The sequence below is a fragment of the Halictus rubicundus genome, chromosome 6 (assembly GCF_050948215.1).
Source record: "Halictus rubicundus isolate RS-2024b chromosome 6, iyHalRubi1_principal, whole genome shotgun sequence".
NCBI classification, from domain to species: domain Eukaryota; kingdom Metazoa; phylum Arthropoda; class Insecta; order Hymenoptera; family Halictidae; genus Halictus; species Halictus rubicundus.
The window spans coordinates 16,129,901-16,151,229 of record NC_135154.1 but is presented as its reverse complement, the minus strand read 5'-3'; the positions used below and the strand labels follow the sequence as shown (position 1 = coordinate 16,151,229).

At 41.8% G+C, this 21,329-nt stretch overlaps 1 protein-coding gene across 1 annotated transcript in view; it reads left to right on the top strand.

Moving 5' to 3' along the window:
- The first annotated feature begins 1,046 nt into the window (after positions 1 to 1,046).
- LOC143354753 (neural cell adhesion molecule 1) overlaps positions 1,047 to 21,329 on the top strand; it is a 198,894-nt gene continuing 178,611 nt past the window's right edge. The window contains exon 1 of the mRNA XM_076789046.1: positions 1,047 to 2,754. Within this exon, the coding sequence (XP_076645161.1) occupies positions 2,649 to 2,754 (106 nt within the window). The 5' untranslated portion in view covers positions 1,047 to 2,648. The remainder of the gene's footprint in view (positions 2,755 to 21,329) is intronic.

The following is a 21,329-nucleotide window of genomic DNA, read 5'->3' as shown; positions in this document are numbered from 1 at the left end:
AATAATGATACAGGAATTTTTAGAGGCGCCTTACAGTCGCCATTCGAGTGCTAAGGGTTAACAAGTTGTGACAAAACTTACCAAAAAAAAAAAAAAAAACGACAGTATCAACCAACAAACTTTGCAAAAATAAAGCCCAATAGTCACCATTCGTACAAATTACAAAGAAACGCCATTGTCATCACAATTTACACGGATCGACATGCAATTTGTAAGCGATAAATCTGACAAACCGAAAAAGGTACTTTCACCCAACGCGAGGTTAACCCTTTGCACTCGAACCTATTTTAATTCCAAAACGAAACATTTCTTCCGACCCAGAATATTTCCCTTCTATATATTTTTTTTTTCATGTTGTACATACGAAAATGGTGCAATTTACTCGTACAATACCGAAGTGTTTAGTAATTTATTCGATAGAAACAAATATAATAATGCAAGACATATTTTGATTAATGACACAGCAATTTTTAGTGGCGCCTTACAGTCGCCATTCGAGTGGTAAGGGTTAACAAGCCTGCTCCCAGGTACCCTAACTCACCAAATCCGAGTAAACCACCCCTTCCATATCGCCATCCAGTCCCCCAAAAAGGGTTCGATAATAAAAATGAACCTACTGGACCCTGATGCGGGCAGAATGCTCCTCGTATTCGCTCCTTTCATTAAAACAGGAAAAGGAGAACAAGGGTAAGAGGGAGAGAGAGAGAGGGAGCAGCGCATCCCTGTTGTCCGCGTCAGTGTCGGCTGGTCGATCCTTTGAAAATCATCCGTGCACGCATAGCCTGCCTACACCGCAGCGATTATAGCGACTCATTAGCCGCGCCAGTAAATCATAGCGATCTCGGCGTGACGCTGGAGAAAGCAAGAGGCAGGGGAACCTGGAAGTAGAGTAAGAAGACGAGGCACGGCCGGTGCCTCGCGTTGCCTCGCGTTGCCTCGGCGTGCCTCGCCGATGGAAAACAGGCAGAAAGCAAAGGTGGACGCCACACGATCCAGCAGCCGAAACGGCACGCTGCTCCCGGGGACAGAGACAGACATAGGCTAGCGCGCTCGGGGCCGGCCGAGCAGCCACGAAGACGGCCGAAGCGACTCGCGGTGGTCCTTCGCGGTACTGAATGGTTCAGTACCGAGCCGCCACGGGTCAGGACTCGACGTGGCTCTGCGAGATCGGGGGGTTTGTTGTCGGCGAACTTGCGGTTGTAATCACGGTGCTTCGAGTGGTGTATGAATTAAAATTTGTGCCGGGAACGCATCCATCGATCGCCGTCCCGTCCGATCGTCGTCCACGAACGATCCGCTCGCTGGCATCGATCGTTCCCCGTGGATCGGCACGAGTAGGGGGATGAACCTCGTTCCCCCGCACGAGCGAGCGTGATCGACGGGTCGCATGCATCTTCCTCCGGAAAGACAGTCGGTCTGCCGAAGACAGACTCGTCGGACAGTGAACGCGCACGTGTTTCCCACTCCCGATCGAAATCAGAGCGGCGCGACCCCTGTGCGAAACGATCGTTGATCCAGTCTACTGGACGTCGTCGAACCCCGAACCGTGTTCCGAAAAAAAAAAAACAATCTGATCGCCGCCGGTCCGATATCGAATGCGCGAGAATTTAATTACGCGGATCGCGGCATGATCCTTGCATCGTCGCACGCACGGTGCACGCGTTCGCGAAACTGCCGCGCGAGTAACGAGCCGTGAGATAGGGGCAAACCGACAAGTTCATTCGGAGCTAGTGGTGCAGTAAACTAGAGCCGTGTTCGGAGCGTTGCTGGCGGTCCAGACCCCGGCAATTTTCGCGAGACGAGATTACGAACGACCTAAACTGCGCGCCACCGCGCCGTTCTCTCATTCGAACCTATCGCCGGAGACATCGACGGAGACATCGACGTTTCCCATAGGTCGGCCGACCCGGTCAACCCTATGCATCAGCAACAAGGATTACACTGCCATTTCTTCTAACCACCGCGTGTTCATGTGTGTTCGAATCCATATTCCGTGGTCATCGATCCTCTCTAGCTCCACTGCCACGTGTATCGAATTTTTTCATCCTGGCAGCGTGTCCGGATGACTCGTGAAAACGATACAACTTTTCTCGAGCCGTTCGAAAACGGTTCACTCGAGGAGGTTCGCGGTAACCGCCACCAGTTCGTGGTCCTTCGCGATTCAGGATTAATTGGCGGACGAGAAGAGCCGGACCCCGGAGATTCTGGTGATTAGGCGGACGATCGAGGCCGGTATCGAATCGGAGATAGAGGTTGCGGCGGTCGTTTGCCGAACGATTATCATCGGGGCGTTCGAGGAGCAGTTAGAGCGATCCGGTAGCAAGTGGTCGTTGCCCGTTCGAACGAAAACGACGATAGAGTCCAGGTGGACGCAAAGCCGGCGAAACGATGCCGGCGACGGCGGCGCAATGCAGAACAGGCTACAGCAACACTGCCAGCTACAGCAGCAACAACAACAACAACAACAACAAAGAGAGGGACGACTACCACCGGGTCTGCGACAGCAACAACGGCTGCAATTAGTGGCGGTTCGGGACGGTCTAGAGACCAGGTAACCGCTGAAAGGGCGGCGGCGGGAGGTTAGGTTCGGTCGAGGCCTGGCGTTAAGGATTCGAGAGGGTGTGTGCAGTGCGCGGAAGAGAGACAAAATGTGGTGGAGGTGCCAGTGGAGTGTCGCGACTACAACCACGGTGTTCGTGTTGGGGATTGCCACGGTGTACTCGCAGGTCGAGACGTCCGATCTGGATAAGCCAAGTGAGTTCTACGCGATTATTATTATTATTTGCGCGAGATACCGAACGCGGCCGAGCAACGTTCGGTAATGGGCACCCGTTTTCCACGTTACGCGGAATTTTTAATGATAACGCACCGCCACGGTGTTCGCCCATCGGGAGATAATGGTGAATAACCTCTCGTTAAAGGAAACTGTAATACCCGCTGTTGTCGCCTTTTTTTTCTCTCTCTCTTTTTCACGTTTCAACGAGCATCGAACGATACACGGGATACTTTGTACCCGGGGAAACGTGTGGTTACGGAATCGAACGAGCAACGTTGCGATCTTTATTTGGTCTATCGATACCTCGTTTCTTGGGTCCGTCGTTAGCCCTTCGGGAACAACTGTTTTTCCTTTTCGGACCACCAACGTCGGATGATGGTACGAAGGTTACCGTAATTTGATGGGGAATTAGATTTTTTTTTTATGGTCGCAGCGTAGCCGTTCACGATTTCGAGAAAGTCGGCTGCGATCGCTGCGAACGATCCGATCTTGTGTAACAAAGTTTGAAGTGCTCTTTAGAGTCTTTACGGTGCACAGACGTCTTCTCTGAAGGCTAAACTGCACAGGCGAATTCTGACCGTCTTACCTACCTCGATCTCTCCGGTCTCTGCACAGTAGAATTTTTACGTTCTCGTCGGACTCGGGAGTTCTAGCCAATTTATACTGAATGTACCGGTAGTCCTGGCTCGGTCGGGCAGGGGATGATTCTACCTGAAAAAGAATGCCGAAAACGTGGACTCACATCTTTTTTCAATATTTCAGAAAATTTACTTTGATGTCATCTTTGACGCTAGACCTACCGAACACTAACACCGACTGGTGTATCTTGTTTTAGAAACGTCTTTGTAATGTCACTGATTATACAATAAGAGATTTGGTCATTTGTTTTTACACGATTCGGTAGGTTTAGTATTAATGTCGCATGCGTATTTGGAAGGGGATGTGGTAAGTCGTGGTCAGACATGATAGCCAATGTTACTTATTCAGAAGAATGCGTAGCTACCTTATTAGGTATTATCAAACTTCTTTTTCTCGACAGTGAAGCCTTGTAGGAAGAAATATTGTTACTTAGTTATTATAAATACACTTAAAGGAATGGTGGCTGGTACGGTTGCTGGTAGTATATTAGGCACTGTCTATGGCACAATGACAAAGCTAATATTGTATATTGCTGGAGTCGAGATGAACGATTTGTATGAAATACATTTCCAACTTATTATAAATACTGTTACTTAAATATTGTTACTTAGTTATTATCAAACTTATTTTTCTCGACAGTGAAGCCTTGTAGGACGAAATATTGTTACTTTATTTATGGTTTATTTTAACATGTGCAACATGCTGAATTATTTTTTAATTGAATCAACAGCTTCGTACACTTTCTTTAAGAAAATATGATTCTTTGTTTGGACTTGATTCGATTCACCTCGATCGCTGTCGCAAGTTTCGTTAACGTTCCGAAGTTCGATTTCGTTGGGAATTACAATAGTACCTAAATGTTAGTCCTGTGGCTAATAATAGCAGTATTGATTATCGGAGGGTACATAAATAATGCACGCTTAATGCACGCGAATCTCCTCGTTTATTGTACGTAACCAGCGATCTTGAAAGTGAATTTCCTTTAATTAATCAGGGTACATAGTGACCGGATCATAAATAGCAATATTTCGATTCCAGCATTCGTCTGTTTCGTTCTGAATTAAATTCCTATAGCGTTTCGAGTTACCTTGAACAAAGCTAAACAACATATTAATTCTCCTCCCGTATAATTACTTGCATCTAGGTAGTGAATTGTAACGAATGATTGATCAACTATGTTTATACCTGATGTCTGCAGTACGATACTGTCACTCCCAACGAACCTACCTTTACTTTCATGGAATGCAACAATTTTACACATTCTACCAGATTCTAAACTACGTCCTTGAGTTGATGACTCCGGCAAAACTGCAGGCAAGTGCATTCGACGTGTATTTATTTATGTGAATACTTGCTGGATGAGAAAGCTGTTTGAAACAATGAAAGTTACATAATTTACTAGAAAACGACGTGTTGCACATTATTTTCAGTGACTATGATCTCAGCCTGAAACATGCAAACACTTATTTGCAACCTATTACAGTTCAGCAAAATCAGTTCGAATCATTATGTATCACATCTGTTGCACTAATTATCATTTTAATTTTCACGTGGATTAATAAAAAGCTTTGTAATAATCATTTAATAATAAGTTTTCGATTTTGCTATTGTTAATAGCAGTATTCCAGGCTGTTTGTCTCTGGCTTTTTAAATTTTCACTTGTTTTTTTATTTCATTTCGTAATATTGAACTTTTGAAAATATCTCAACTACGCGAATGATCAATAAATATCTGAAATGAATTGCAATAAACGCTTGAAACAAAATGCTCTGAATAAATTGCAACGTTCGATGCTGTTAACGTACATTCTGCCATAAATAAAGAAAATAGCAGTCGAACAAATCGCAGAAAATCCGCGCTGGAGTCGCAACGTTAACCGTCCGAGATTCTTTTCCCGTTCATCGTGTCCTCTCCCTGAAAAATCCATTTAATCCGCGCCCGCGGTCCACTAGATTCGACGGTGAGCTTTTCGCGGATCCTTCCGTTACGCGGAAGATGATTTCTGTTACACCGTACAACCGAATTGCGTGTCGAAAAATCGCGGCCATGTTTCGCGCAGCACGTACCAACCCCGCCGCGTAAAAGTAAGATTCATCGCCGTTGCGAGAAACGGACCTTGCGAAGTCGCATTCCGGCTGGAACCGCCGGTTTCTTTTATTGGAACGAATTTCGCGTTGCGTGTACCCGTTCCGTTTATTCCCCGCGTCGGTCATGTCGTTTTTCAATTATCACGCCGCACATCTTGCTGCGTAATGACAAGCTACAACAACCGATATTTTCCGATAGAGAACGCTCGTTGCACAATGAACGTGAACAGACGCGCGTGCATTTTCGTGTCGATAAGTACCGTCGCTCCTTGGAAATCCGCGGCCGCCTCGTAATTGCCACTCGTACTGGAAAAGTCATGCGAGCGTCCGTTCCCATTTTTCTGGAAATGGGGAAAACGTATTTCTCCGGGATAAAACCTGTCCGCGGTATGCTGCACGTTGCATATTTTCTTGTGCAATTTTCTTCGCGTATTAACGCATCGCGGACAGAGCTTCGAGATTAAGCAACTCGTTTCTGCGCGCGACTATTTATTTTTGACGCTTCTTTTTTTTTAAAGAAATAATAGTTTTATTATGGTGGAAGCCAGCTTTAGCATTAGCTTAAAGCATCAGTCAGCTTTATAACATGTATGTATAAGACTCCGGAAACATACGTTTGATAAAAATTAGCACCATTGTTTTATTTAATTCAAATCCACAGTCAAGTGTTTAACCGTTTATCTAATGATTAAACTGTGGATTTTATGCGTTTGTGATAAAAATATTGAAACTATTGTCGCTTTCCTTTTAATTTATTAGAACCACTAACACAAAGAGTCTATTTTTATATAACTTCTGTACCTCACAGTTATCTCTGAAAATTTTTATTTTCTATAAAGATTCGTGGTGAAGAAATAAATAGATTCAGATAAAATTCTATTTTTTTGTTATCGGTGTTTAGCCGTTAGAGAAAATATAGGTATAGAATGGATGAATCATTTTCTTTTGTGACGACAAAGAAGTTCTAACCACGGTGGTTGTAAAATAAGAGAAGCGGTTAAATTCTAAAATTTTAAGAAGACTGACGAAAAACCTTCTTCTAATGAGTCACGTATGCCATATTAATTTTCGCAAGAGTATTTTATAGCGTGTCGTCGCTCAGAGATTCAATAACGCTCCGATATTAATAGCGTTTTAATTTTCGGTTTATTTCTGTTCGGTCGTCCCTATGGGGTAGCTCCGAAGCCGGATAAGAATTTTTAATGCGAAGCAATACGTTGTCGTTTGCCGAGCGTAATAGACTCTGTACTCTTTTGTCCCGCGGAAAATTAATATTAAAGCCGGCAATCCGTGTGGAGGGGCTAATAAAAATGTAGAGCGAAAGCCTCCTTATCGATTATTTGAGCGCTGGCGCGCGCGGAAAGCCTAACCCGAACGACTGGAATGACAGTTAAACTAGTTTAATTAAACCGCTGCTTTAAGCCCCCATTGGATTTATGGTCGAAACGACAAAGAAAAAGAAATTCCTCGAGCACTGCCACTGGCCCGGAGAGTGAAAAAAGGGGGAAAAAAGAAAGAGAGAGAGAATCGGAATTTCAATAGGAAAGTTTGGCTTACCCTACCCCGCGGTCGGGTTATAAGTCGGAAAATACATAACCCCGGTACAAGCTCGCGTAACTTCCGAAAACTTCGTTGTAAGAGTTCTCTATTTATTAAAACGGTCCTTTCATTCGCGTCCCTATTACTCACTGACCCATTTCACCTGCTACTTTTCACGAACACGTCAATGTAATATGCAGTCACACGGGCATTAATCTCTTAACGTACATGTCGCGATAGAGTTTGCCTAACGTGTTTGCGCTAATGGCGTTTCATTCTCGATTTTACAATACCCTCGTTATTAAGCTCGACGATGTATATACAAGTTTGCAGTTCGAAAGGTCGCTGCCATTCGAAAAAATCGGGATCGAGACGTCCATTCTGTTGATTAATAATGTTTGTTTAGTTCGCTTGGAAATAATGTCGGTGTTTGTTGAATTTTTCTCTGCAGCGCGTGCACGTACTCGCCAGGATTTGTAATTAAATTGTATAAATATTTATGTCGTTCGCGCGCACGGAACAAAACAATGGAATGCGAATATGAACACTCGAGTGCCTTGAGGAAATTTTCCATTATGTCCACTCCTTTGAATTGTTTAACCTTCCTTTACAGCTTTTTCATACGCCCTAAAGTTGCTTGAATATTTCTAATTAGTAAATTAATAGTAAATTAGGGACTTACATGAACAGGATTTTGTATGATTTTTTCTTTTGCAGTAAAATAGGGCTTTTCTACGCGGTTAGAGTAATTTAATAACATAACAGAATGTACCATTTTATATATTCGGTACTGAAATAATTTAATTTGTAATGAAGCTTACCACATGACACAAGTGTATAATTAAGCTTTCTTGGACACCAAACGTATGTGAATAAAAAGACATATGCCATCATTTAAAAGAACCAAAAAAGTTGTGAATTTTTATAGAAGTAAGATTCTTTCGACATTTTTTTTTTTGGTGTTGATAAATTTTTTATTCGATACCAGTAAACTTTTATTTCAAACGTATATTTCTCACATTAATTGCTGAAATGAATTGTTGTACTACTATTATTAAACTCTAAATATAATATATCACACAGTATCAAAAATTGAATCATTCCAAGAAGCAATTTCGATTTTATGCGTTACATGTAACCCGCACGTTCAGTTGGAATTGTAAAAAGCTTCGACAATGAAGAAAATAAAACGAAGCAAATCAAGCGTAAATGAAAACGAACGAAGCGTGTGTCGGTCGCATTCGAAATCGGATGATTTCGGTTCCAATTGGCCGTCTCATCAACAGAAACAGTCCCGTAGCCGTGTCATCGAACGATATTCCCGCGCTTCAAGTGATTCTGTTCAACATTTGTTCCAACAGGTGCGGGCACGGTCTGAAAAGCAGGAAGTTGGACAGTTTTTCGTGCGTGGGCCGCGTTAATTAATACTTTTTGCGCTGGTTTGCGAGAGATAAAGAGATAGAGAGAGAGAGAGAGAGAGAGAGAGAGAGAGAGAGAGAGAGAGAGAGAGAGAGAGAGAGAGAGAGAGAGAGGCTCGGAAATGTCCGTTCGAGCGGTTTCGTGAAACTTGGCGATATCTCTTCTCGTTGTTTTTTTCGTCAGAAGTGTTGTAATTGACGGCAGCAGCCGTGGCCGCCGCGGGGCGCGTTAATTGCTCAAATATCCGTTGCGATTACAAGTATCGCGGAGTATCAGGTCGTCAGGTTGAAAACTTGGTGGAGACGGCTTGTAGTTTCACGGGTTTTTGCGGCAAACTGATCAGAAACGCGTCCCGTTAGGACGGGTATCGGCTCACGTGATTCGTTTTTAAACGAAGCAACGGCTTCTACTTGATTCGGTCGGAAACTTCTCGGTTCGTACACTCCTGGACGAAATGATAGCGTGCTATTATAGTAGTTAGTAACATTCATCTCTTACCAGCAGGTTCCTTCATTCTGCGTCGTAAAAATTACGATACTGCCTCATTCAGAAATTCCACGTGGTCTCGGAGAAATTATAGACATCACACACGTGCTATCATTTTGTGAAGGATTGTCCTAATTTCTGCTCTTGGAGATATCTTGGCCAAAATTGATGGGCATTCCGAAGTCGTAAACCGATGGTGTGCGACACGGTGGGCTTTTAATTTTCCCGTTGCTAATAGCTCCTGCGATAGTGTTTGTTTTATTAATTACTCTCGCTCTACCTCTTTCCCTCTCTCTCTCTCTCTCTCATTCTACGGGAAAAGAAAGCCTGCGTTTACTGCTCGCTTCGTTGCTTTCTCTCTCTCTCTCTTTCTCTCTTTTTCGCGTCGAACCGTTTCCAGCGTGATTTTCACTTTTACCACGGGGAAACGTTCATTCATCGGCGAACGGCGAACGCACAGGGGCCTCCATTTCAGATGGTTGTTTCCGGGAAATTGCGTGGTAGCCACCTGAACGCCGCCATTGAATGCCGGCTAATTTCGAAAGCCACACGCAGGCGAGATGCCTGTGATTTTTTCCAACGCGGTTCCCGACCTTTTGATCCCGATCGTTAGATTGCAAGGGCTTATGCAAATTCACATTTTTATAGACCCGTTCGGAGATACCCGGAATTCACCCCTTTCTGTCTTCAGGGCGCCAGAAAGTACCATTTTAATTAAAATGTTGCTGTTGAGGTCGATGCGTTTCCCCACCTTTTTTTCGTTCAATTTATTTGACTGGGAATACTGAAATTTCGCCTTTGTGTCTTGAGGGTACTCTCCAAAGTAGGCGCTATTTTAATTAAACCGTTGTTGCGTGCACTCGATGTGTTTCGACATTCTTGCAATTTGTTTTATCGCAATTTCTGCAGACGAAGCCTGGTGATACTAAAATTTAACCCCTGTACCTAGTACTTCAAAGTACTATTTTAATTAAAGCGTTGTCATGAGGTATGCAAATGTGTGTTTCAACGGTTTGAAAATGTAATTTATAGCAATTTTTGTGGACGAACTGAGGGGGAACAGGATTTTAGTCATGGTTCCTCGAGGTCACTTCAAGATACCATTTTAATTAGAACGATTCTGTAAAGGAAAAATATGCTTTTGTTACTCTCGTATCTTATTTGAATGTTTTCAAGCAAACTCTGCACCACTCGAATATATATATATTGAAATACTGTTTTCATGAAAATATTTCTGTGAATTGAATGCATACATATTCCTCAGTGATTGCATTTAAAATACTATTGTATTATACATTGATAATAACTAATTGTAAAAAATATACATATTCAGTGGATCTAAAAAGTATTTCAGAACGACATTTATGCGAAGACTCATTTTTATTCCACAAAACAACCAACAGAAATTGTACATCTTGCAGTAGATCTTTGTAAAATGGAAACTTCAATCTTCAAATCCAGTTTATTCAGGAAAAAATGTTCAAAATGTTTTTACAGGCGTTCCAACTTTTAGCACTTTTGAGGAAAAACGTGTCATCAGTCTGTCTTCAGTTATTACACCAATTTTAACCCTTTGCACTCGACGCTATTTTAACTCCAAAACGAAACATTTCTTCCGACCTAGAATATTGCCCTTCTATACATTTTTTTCACGTTATACATACGAAAATGGTGCAACTTACTCGTACAATACCGAAATGTCCAGTAATTTATTAAATACAAACAAATTTAATACTGTAAAAAATATTCTAATGATACAGCAATTTTTAGTGGTGCCTTACAGTCACCACTCGAGTGCTAAGGGTTAATAAACCAAAATTTTCCACCGAAACCTTTTTCAAAAAATATTTAACCGCTGTATCTGCGATGAAACACCAGAAAGCTAAAAATTCCTCAACTGTAGACGGTGGGTCCAGTTCCCGAAACACGCGAGTGAAAAGTTTTGGTTGTATTTCTCGAACATATTAATGGGCACTGTCCTTTCCACGGGCAATAAATTTTCCTTCAACGTATTTACGCGAGCGGGATATAGCCGGGTCGGTTCGTGTGTCCGAGCCGGCAAAGAGGGCGACGACACTCGAAAGTGGCAATTCTAGCATCGCGCAGCGAATACTGATGGTAATTAATTTTTTGCGTGTGACTCTCGGAAGCAGAAGAACCACGGAATGACCACGAAATCGGCCTAATGGCTGGCCATTTGTCATTCCACGAAGGACGGAAGGCAGCAGCGTTGAGCACCGGTAAGAGAGAGAGAGAGGGAGAGAGAGAGAGAGACTTCTCTCACGTCCTCGACGAAGACGATAATTTGCACGCGACCCCGACCCCCTTCCTACACACCTTCCATCCTCGGTATACGACTTAATGGAAACACGGGTAAAGTTGTTCCACAAAGGGGAATCGGGGAAACCCGCGAAATGACAGGCTCCGCCGCTCCTGACACGCAGCATCACTCGAACGTTTTTATCTCGAAAGTGTCGCCGACTTCACCGAGCAAGACATTGCCAACGCAGCTAAATTCCGCTACGTCTCACAGTGGGCAATTTGGACAATGTCGGATTCAAAATCAAGGAACTTTCGATAGGAATGAGGTAGAGCGATGACGTCATTAGTTTTTGTCACAAAAATATATTTTTTGAAAAATCCTGAGGTCGCAGACAAATTTTGAGACCAGATTTGAAATCAGCGTGAAAAAATATATGGGAAATGGTGTACAGCATGTTAAAAAAAAATTTTTTCCGCGCGTGGTATTGGAAAAACTAAAATTTTCTTGAATTTGTGCGCGTTTAACGAATTTTCTCGAGGTTAAAAAACGTTCGTACCGCAATCTCTCTATTTCTCCCATATTCTACAAAGTTGCAGCTTTCATTTAAAAAAAATTTCATCGCTCTACCTAATTAATATCGAAAGTTCCTTGATTTTGAATCCGATTTTGTCCAAATTGCCCACTGTGCGTCTTTTGGATTTACAGTGCGTCCAAAGAAGTATTACTAGATTTTCAATTTTTGATAGTAAATTATCAGTAGACTGCGGATTTTATGCATTCATAACAGAAATAAATCGGTACAATATAAAACAGTGAACAGGTTCGATGAATTCGAAAATGTCAGTAAATTATTAATGAGGCAAATACACATAAATTGTATCGCGGATTTAGAGATCGATGCTTTCATCGTGCAACGACCCTTTAATAATTAATGTACAATATTTTTGGTCGTTTTATGGAACTTCGAACGGAAACAGTATTACCATATTAGACTGAAGTTGCGGTATTATTAACTTATTTTTTTGTCATGATTTAAGTTCTCGTTTGGTTAATTTTTAAACTTATTTTAAAACGATGCGAGATCATTCTGACTGTCACAGTTGACCCGGTTTCACAAAATTGTTTCAAATGCACATTTGAACTATAGACCGCATTAATAATATATGTGTTGAAAAGTCAAAACGGGTTGCAGTAATTAATCTTTCCTTGCATTTTCAGCATTCTAGCTAAATCGATTACACTTAATGTACCACCATGAAAATGACATTTTCAGTCTCAAAAATAGCGTCGTCTACGTCGATTTGATCGATTACCAATAATGTTGATCAACGTGTTAGCTTGTGCTAAAACTATTATAAATGGTTTTAGATTTTTTATTTTAGAGTTATTCAAATGATAAAGATGCTTAAGGTATTAATGAATATACATGAATATATGTACATATTTATTTGAGTATATATTTTAATAGTACATGCATGTTAAAATGAATGTTCATATTTTAAAATACATCGCTACGCTAAACAGATTAAAAGTTGCTGTTTTATTTAAATCGTACACGGGGTAATTAATTCGGGTCCTGTTATTTTCCTCGGGTTCATTATTTAAATCGCTAAGCCTGCCGTGTTTCTCGTATTAAATAGTTGACACTGATGAGCACGCTATTAGCAAAAGATACAATCCCATGCAAATTTATTCGAATTTTATGCCGGATACGGTGCAATTCGTGGTACGAAATGAAAAGAACGACATTCATCATGCAAAAATGGGTCTATATTTTAATAATCATTTTTTCTGTATGAGCTTCTTCTTTTGGAAAAAAGTATAAATATTCAGTGGATAGGGATATATAAATATTCATGGCGTGTGTAATTCATTATAGTTATAGTAGAGAGTTCAGGAGTGGACTTCCGGTGAGGCAGAGTAAGGAGAATACGTCGCTGGATGTGCGATCACAATGTACAAGGTGTTCGACTACAGGTGGTCAAATCTTTGGGAATAATTTCGCCTGACGAAAGAACACAAAATCGAGATCAATAAATTTCGAATGTAGAATGTTCTATGGACACACAAATTTGTTTTTGTGAACTTTGGATTTCAAGAGTAAAAGATCTCACATTAATATACAAATTTAAAAAATCACTCTTTTATATTTAGTATCTAAAAAATTCAAAATATTAATACAGATCTCCGGATGACAAATTCGGAATACTTTGAAATGAATTTCAACTTTTACAGATTTATTTTGCGTTTCAATTTATTAAATTTAAACGCAAAGCTTTGATTGTTTATTCTGTTTGTATATAAAATATTTCTTTAAAATATCAGAGATTCGTTTTGAATGTCACATTGGAATTTAATGGAAACAAACATTACAACACCAATTACGCAAAATTATTTTATTTACTATTTGCGGCGGTGATTTTGCGAAAGTCTGCTATGTGTAGGTAGAGCAAGTAGTATTATCGTGCTGTAGTCAGACGCGCTGGTTCATCGTACTCTATTACACGGGTACTGAACGATCTCGTAGAAAATCTATTTTCCCAAGAAACAAACAAAATACTGTAAAAATATCTTTACACAATATTATCGCTCGATAGAAAATTTCTACAACGAAACTCGCGCTAATAGAGACATAAAGAAGCAACTCTCCGCAATACAAACATAACTCCGCATGCTACGGAATCCTTTGACGAATATTTTTTTCACCGAAAGTCAAAAGCAATCGTATAATAACCGGCATTTAATACGAAAACGTTTCGGTCGATGTGAAAAAATCGAAAATAAAAAGGGGATTCGACGGTGGACGGGCGCGCGTTGGCATCGCAATTCGTTTGATGTTGGTTTTTATGAAAATAGCACACCATTCAGGAACTATAAAACACGAGAGGGCGGTAAAGTGACATAGCGTGCTCTGTTTATCGAACGGCTGTGCGTCCCGTATAGAGAGCTCTTAATTTGAATATGGTCGCGAGTGGAATGCACCATTAAAATTTCTACCGTCACGAATTAGAGCTTTCTCCAGTAACACTTTATGCGGTAAGTAACAATGCCGCGCGCAACGAACGTTGCTGTATCATCCACGAAAATGATAACGCGATAACTCATTTCGATGCTCGGCTACGAGTTTTTCCCGTGTTCCACGAACTATGCTTGGACTCATAATATTTCGAAAAGCCCGCATATCTGATCATATCGTTTCAATTTTGCCCGCGGCTTTGCACCAAAACGCATTTAAAAAATACGCAATTCATAGCGTTTCCGTTTGCGAATTTTCGGTTGTCCGCGTAGCTTACAATATGTACCGAACGCTTTCTGAAATATGATTTCCTTGTCGAGAGAATGAGCAATTCATTTTCGTAATTATCGTCGAACTTAAAAATAAGTCAAAATTTATTATTCTACTATTTTTCTTAGTGAAATATTCGTAGTTGAAATATTGACAATTTTTCGAGAATTGCAAATGTAGTGTTGAAACACTTTTTCGAGGGTAAGGGACCCAATTACTGTGCCTATAGTAATTATACTTATTTTTGATGAATAATGAATATAAAAAAATTAAAATAAAAAAAATTTGAAAACTATTCTTGAAGCAGACCGGTGCATAAATATAGCGCGGGAAGGGCCCAGCCGATAAATTGTCGGCATCCGGCCAATATTTAGGTAATCGAATCCATATTAGTAGCATAAGCGTTTGAATTCTGTCAAACGATTTCGCGATTCACTGTGCGTCCGGTTCAAGTTTCCAGTGGCGTGTCGGGACATTAGTCAAATTACATAAATTATTCGCGGCGCATGTAACCGTGATTCGTCGAACATTCGTTCCCGTTTCGACGCGTCCGACGATGTCAAGAACCGTAATGTGTAACGTATTATTATAATTTATTACCCGGCCGCACAATTATATCGAGGGCGACCAGCAGGTTTCGTGTTTCGCATATCTCGCGGGTGTTCCGCGACCAGGCCCTGCGAAAATACGGGCTATCGCACCCGTGGGTGTCGTTCCGCAAAACTGCAATATAGGTAACAAGTGGACTCACTTCGACGTGCCAACACCGCGGGCTGCTAGCCCATCTATATGGAATTTTAACGAACTCTTCGTTTTTTTCTCTGCTGCCATGGAAAATCAAACGTCTGCCGTTTATATTCGAGAGCTTTCGTTCAGCTTTCATTTCGCTTTTGAAATTTTCATTATATCCGCACACACCGTGGCATGAAATCGTTGCCACATTAGGGAATAACTGTCCCTCGAGGATACATGCCTCCAGAAATTATTCGAACATTCAAGCCTGTAATTATCCATTACTCATTTTTCTAAGATGTTTTTGAATAGTGTAGCAATCGAAATGCCTGTAGAAGTATTAGAAAACTTTTTTCGCGAATGAATCCACGATAGATTTGTAGATTAAAGCTTTCTCTTTCCAACGATCCCTTAAAACATGCCGTACGATTTTTTTTTTAAGTGTTTTGTGAAATTAAAACGAGGAACAAAGGTTTTCACGGTGTACCTTGCACGCCTTTCATTAAAAGCTCAATAAAGGTAAAAAAAATCGTATATCAATTTTTAAGAGGTGGTTGCAGAGAAGAAGCTTCAATGTGAATCTTCGAATCTGTGGTGGACTCAGTCACGACAAAAATTTTGCAACATTTTTGGAGACGTTCCAATCCGCGGTATTTTTGAAAAAATGTGTCTTCGATTTCCCGTCTGCTATATCGTGTAGGAACATCTAAAAAGAAAATGATTGATGAACTTTATAAATAGGTGCTTGAAGATTTGAAACGAGTCCAGATTTATTATACGGTTCCACAAGAATATAGCAGTTTGATTGTCGACAATTTTTCGAAAATCGGAAATTTAGTGTACCAATATCTTCTCGAGTCTCGCTGTATTTTTACTTTTGTTTCGATCCAAAAATAAACTATGTTTTCAGTGTTTGAAGAATATGTAAATATAGAATATTTTTTTTTTGTGATTCATTGCACACAACTCACGGAAGCGTATACCCGCGGAATATAGAATGGAAGCCATCGTCAGAGCTATATTTAACTCGTGCGATCTTTTGCTCAAACACGGCGTGAGTTAAATATGACTCGCATCGTGTTCAACGTGATAACTATTAAGAGGATATTCCAGGCCAGATGTTCGATAAAATCGATTCTTTTTGAGACTGTAGAAATATAAGGCAGAGAAAGCGACTTTGTGTCACTTTGTAAAAATAACGGGACTGCATTTATTCAACTATCGTTAATTATAGTATACTCGCGGATCAGTAAATTTAGTTAGTAATTTCTTGCAAAATCATTTTTATAATCTCAACAATCTAAACTTCAATACAACCTTAACTCAACATTAACGAAGTCATTGTAATTGTTTAGGAATGCATGTTTTGAATTGACACATCTTAACATTTATCACAATGCCACAACTAGAACGAAATCGGTTTTTGATTCAATTTCACGGGATTAACACTTTGACTGCCAAACTGGAAACCTCAAAAATTCCATAAAATCAAAGTAAGTTATTTAACGAAATAAAAATTGAATGCATGATATTAAGTAGTTCTCCAATTTTCTTGCATTTTACAGATCGTAATCAAATTCGGTACAACGAATATATAACGTAAAAATTTATTTTAAAAACTGGACAAATAATTCCGTCGTCCACATATGGGTGACATGGCAGTCAGCGTGTTAAAGAACTAATAACAAATACTTTGTGTATTTCAGACGCTCTTCTAGAAAAGAAGTGAAATCGTAAACGATTCTGCAGCAACCACAATTCAATTATCTTCGGCGTCCATAGAAACAGTGTATAAATAAAAATTACAAACATTGCCATTAAGGTCTGTGGAACTTCACATTTTCAGTGAACGAATTAGCAACTTCCCCTCGACGTCGAACGAAACAAACAATTATCCGCATCACGCAGCCATCCTGATACCTATTCACCGCCGCTATGCGTTCCCCATTCATCGCCGGTGCCTTTAATTAGCCAGCATCAATAAGCGAATTATAATATTCACCGATGTCCAGTTTGCCCGTCTATAACACCGTTGTACCCGTTCGCCGAGCCTAACAGCGCTAAACATTAATCATCCCCAGTTGTTTCAACTTCATGATCCGATCACGGCCAACAAACAGGCATCCTCGTCGGTCCGCACCGAATCCTCTTAGCCCGTACGATTCCTAAACGAACGATATCAGCTGTCAATATATAATACCAATCGAATCATTCCCTAAACAAACGGAACGGTGATTCCATTCATTACTCTCGTTTATGGGAAATTGGTTCCGGGACGTACAATCGATCCCCGTTGTCCGCAAATTCGATTCGCATGGTCCTGCAGCACCCTAACCCCTCCCCCTTTCCCCGCAAATTTCATTTCACTTATTGGCCGGCCCCTGAAGTTCTGCAAAAATTTGCCTTCAAGCCGAATTCCGTGCGGTAAGTTAGATTTACTCGACGAAACTGCGAACCAGCCGACGAGTGGAATGAAGAGGAGAAGGACGAGGAGAGGGGTGTGGGGGTGGGGGGTAGCGGCAGGCAGTAAAAAACCGTGGTTCCGGGCTTAATCAATAACACGATACCGCAATATATCTCGAAACGCCTGGCGGAACATTGCATTTCAATAATCAACCGTTCGGCGTACCGTGAGGATCGCGGTGAAATATCCGTAGTCCCGGTGTTCGACGTGTTTTAGCATATTAAATGCAATAACCGGCCGCCATTAGCCGAGGGGGATGGAGTGGGAAGGGTGTTGGGCGAAGGGGGCCGGTGGCCGGTTCTCCTTCGACTTTCTCCGGGCGATTTCGGGAAATTTTGCAAGTTCCCGTTAATTCGTACAGAAACTATTATCATACCGGTTCCCATTTCCCCGAGAGCACTCTACGGGAACGGTCGCTAACAATTTCGTGGCGCACGAGTTCACGCTGCTGCCAGCAACGATGCTAGGTGCTACGGGTATGTTGGGGGTGCAGAAATAGGAGAGGTTGGGTGGAAAGGGGCGAGGGAGAGGCTAGTCGGTGTTCGCGACGACGGGGGTGGGGGTGGGTTAAGGTGTGTGTATGTGCCAGCAGTTCGGCAGAAAGGGGTGAATTGTCTCGAGTTCGAACGATTCGACGAAATGGCTGCCGGCTACTCGTAACCATATCCGAAACAGGTTGCCCGTACCTGTTCACGTACCTCAGCTTACCGCAGATTACCGGTAATCCCTCGGGCTCCGGTAACAGTTACACGCTTTCAACGAGACAGAGAAGTTTGACCGTGCGCTTTGTCGGCCCGCGGCGCACTCGGAGAGAGAGAGAGAGAGAGAGAGAGAGAGAGAGAGAGAGAAAGAGAATTCCATTCGTAATGACGGCGACGCGCAAACTCACTCTTCTCTCGATCGTGTTGCCAGATCCGAGGAAAAAGGGACCACGGATCTCTGAACCGACAGATCAAAATTCCAATTTCGATTATTTGAAGGTTCCATAGCTTGAAGAGGATCCTGTTATGCAGGGTGTCGCAGAAAGTGTGTACGAGGAAAGAGAGGGATGATTCCTGGGGTGGTTCTAAGCACCTTTTTCCTTTGCCAGTTCGCGTCGAGACGCTTTGTTTTCGAGTCATTAACGAAAATCACGGACCAATCAGAGCGCGGCCCGTGTTTTTAGCTCCTTAATAATTCCGCGGAGAACATTTTCGTAAAGGAAAACATTTATCCCTTTCAAGAAGGTACAACATTTTTGGGGCAATCTGTATAGCCATTGGAAACTAGGCGGGCACAGAGGAAATATACACTTGCTTCTTATTCTAATTAATAATTCTTCTAAAAGAAGCTCTAATCATTGTAACCGTAAAATAAATTGTAGAGGGGTTAATTTCATTTCATCTCGTTTATGTCATTTCACGTGATTTCTCGAATATTTTCGTATGAAATTTTGTAAAACTATATACCCATAATTATTATATAATTTCCATGTATTATTAACACTAGATTTACGGGACTTTAATTCGCGATTATTGAGATTGCAAACATGGATCCATGAGGAATTATTTAACAAATTGATTTCTCTAGGTATATATTATTAAAAAAATGGCTACAGATTTTGATAGATATATTCATGTTATTTTTACAAGGAAATGTAAAATAGTAATTTTTAGTGCTCCGTAAACCTAGTGTTAAAAACGAACGAAAATGCTAAATATTCATATATTACATTCGTTTCTTGCAAAATGCATGATTGACGAATTCGAAATCGCTTTCAAAAATGAGAATTAAATGAAACGTGTTATTGTTGGACCGTTCTCCGTGGAACTTGTTATTTCACCGACTTTTCAATAATTGTATCGACAATAAATGCGCAAAATGCACGGTCCGGTGGAAAATGGAGGTTCGCAACGGGAACTTGTAATTCCCGATAAAGCATTCTTAATTCCAAACCCGATAAGATTAAAATTCAACGGGAACGGCACGGTCGAGAAGATCGCGAATCCGGTCGCCCGGAAAAACTCCGTTCAGCGGACACTTTTAACGAACCGTCGTCTTCCGAATTAATCCCGGTGCGCGTTCGGACCATTCATATTTCACTGTGCAGCAACGGCTTCTGGGGTTGGTGCAGGGAAAAACGAGAGGGGGGGGGGGAGGGAAAAAAAGAAAAGTGTTGCATGACCGTTTAGAAAAAGGGAAGGGAAACGTTCGTCAACGCCCTGCAAGTTTTTCCTTTGATGGATGAGCGGGGACGGTGCCGACGTGCAACAACAACGTTAACACGTTTTCCCTCCGTGACTCGGATGAAAGAATTCCGGCCGAGACATCCATTAATTTACCAGAAAACAAAGTGGGCATTGATGCACAGCGGTCAAGAATCCTCGTTAATCTGTGTCAACAGGATTAAAAGCGACCCGGATATCGTTAGATGAACGAATATAGTGACCCCCTAACCGGGGACGAGAAAAATTACATAACACCGTGCGGTTGGACACTTGCTCGATTTTCGCCACGAATTATTCCGACGATCGCCGAAATTATTGTCAAAATTCTTATTTCCAAGTAAGAACAATTACGTACCACAATGTAAATATTAACCGTAACCTTCTCTTTTATATTCAATTGTAATCGACGTGGTCGCTAATGACCTAGCTGTTAATGCGACCACTTTAAAATGAACGATATATAATAATAATAATAATTACATTTGAACTTTACTGAACACCGATATATGCGACATGAACATTTTTGTATCTTCACGATCCATTTCCAAAGTCCAGAAGAAAAAACGTATGTATCAATAAAACTGACTGGCATTTCCACCAATAAACGAATTCTGTTCAATTTCCAATCGATCGAGTCCGCGGAGGGAAATTTCCATGAAACTCTACTCGTAAACCAACTACAATAAATCGCACCGTAGAATTTATCTTTCCTTGATTTTTACTTACGGCCAAGATATCATGGTCTTTCGCCACGGTGCGTCTGCAACGGTGTCATATCCCCCGCTGCGGATCTTCTTCGTCGTTTTTCCGCTAAAACCCGTCGCCACCCCCGCTCGACCGGGGCCCGGCCGTGTCGTTTCGCCGACGTCTCCTTTAATGAAATTCCTTTATTATTTTAATAAAAGATATCCCGCCGTTCGAGATCGGGACTCGTCACCGGCTCATTGTGCCGTGCAGCTTCTCCCTTGCCCATCCTCCCCCTCTCCGCCCCGCCCCGTCCTACGCCGGCAGCACTCGATTCACTTTGCGCCGGTGTCTTTGTGAGAACGTCCGAGATTGTGCCGAAGTCGGCCGCGCATATTACACCCCGTAAACTTCGCCGCGGCAACATTCGCGCGAAACATTGTTTCGTATCTACGTCTATTTATCTCGGTGTTGTATCGATGCCCTCTCGCCCGCCGGCGAGACGAACGTGTCATCGCTCGCGAGGGGGTGGCAAGAAAGAGGTTTTTGTTCGAGGACCGACCAAGTTTTCGCGCCACTCTAGATGACACAGAACCCCTAATTTCGATAGCCCGCCAATGTTACCGCATACTCTTTCCGCTTCGTTTTACCCCCGTTCTGCTCCGTTTCGTGGAAGCTGTTCCGCGCGAACGCTGAAAAATTGATCAATCTTCATGAATTCTTTCCAAACCGATGACGGTGCATCTT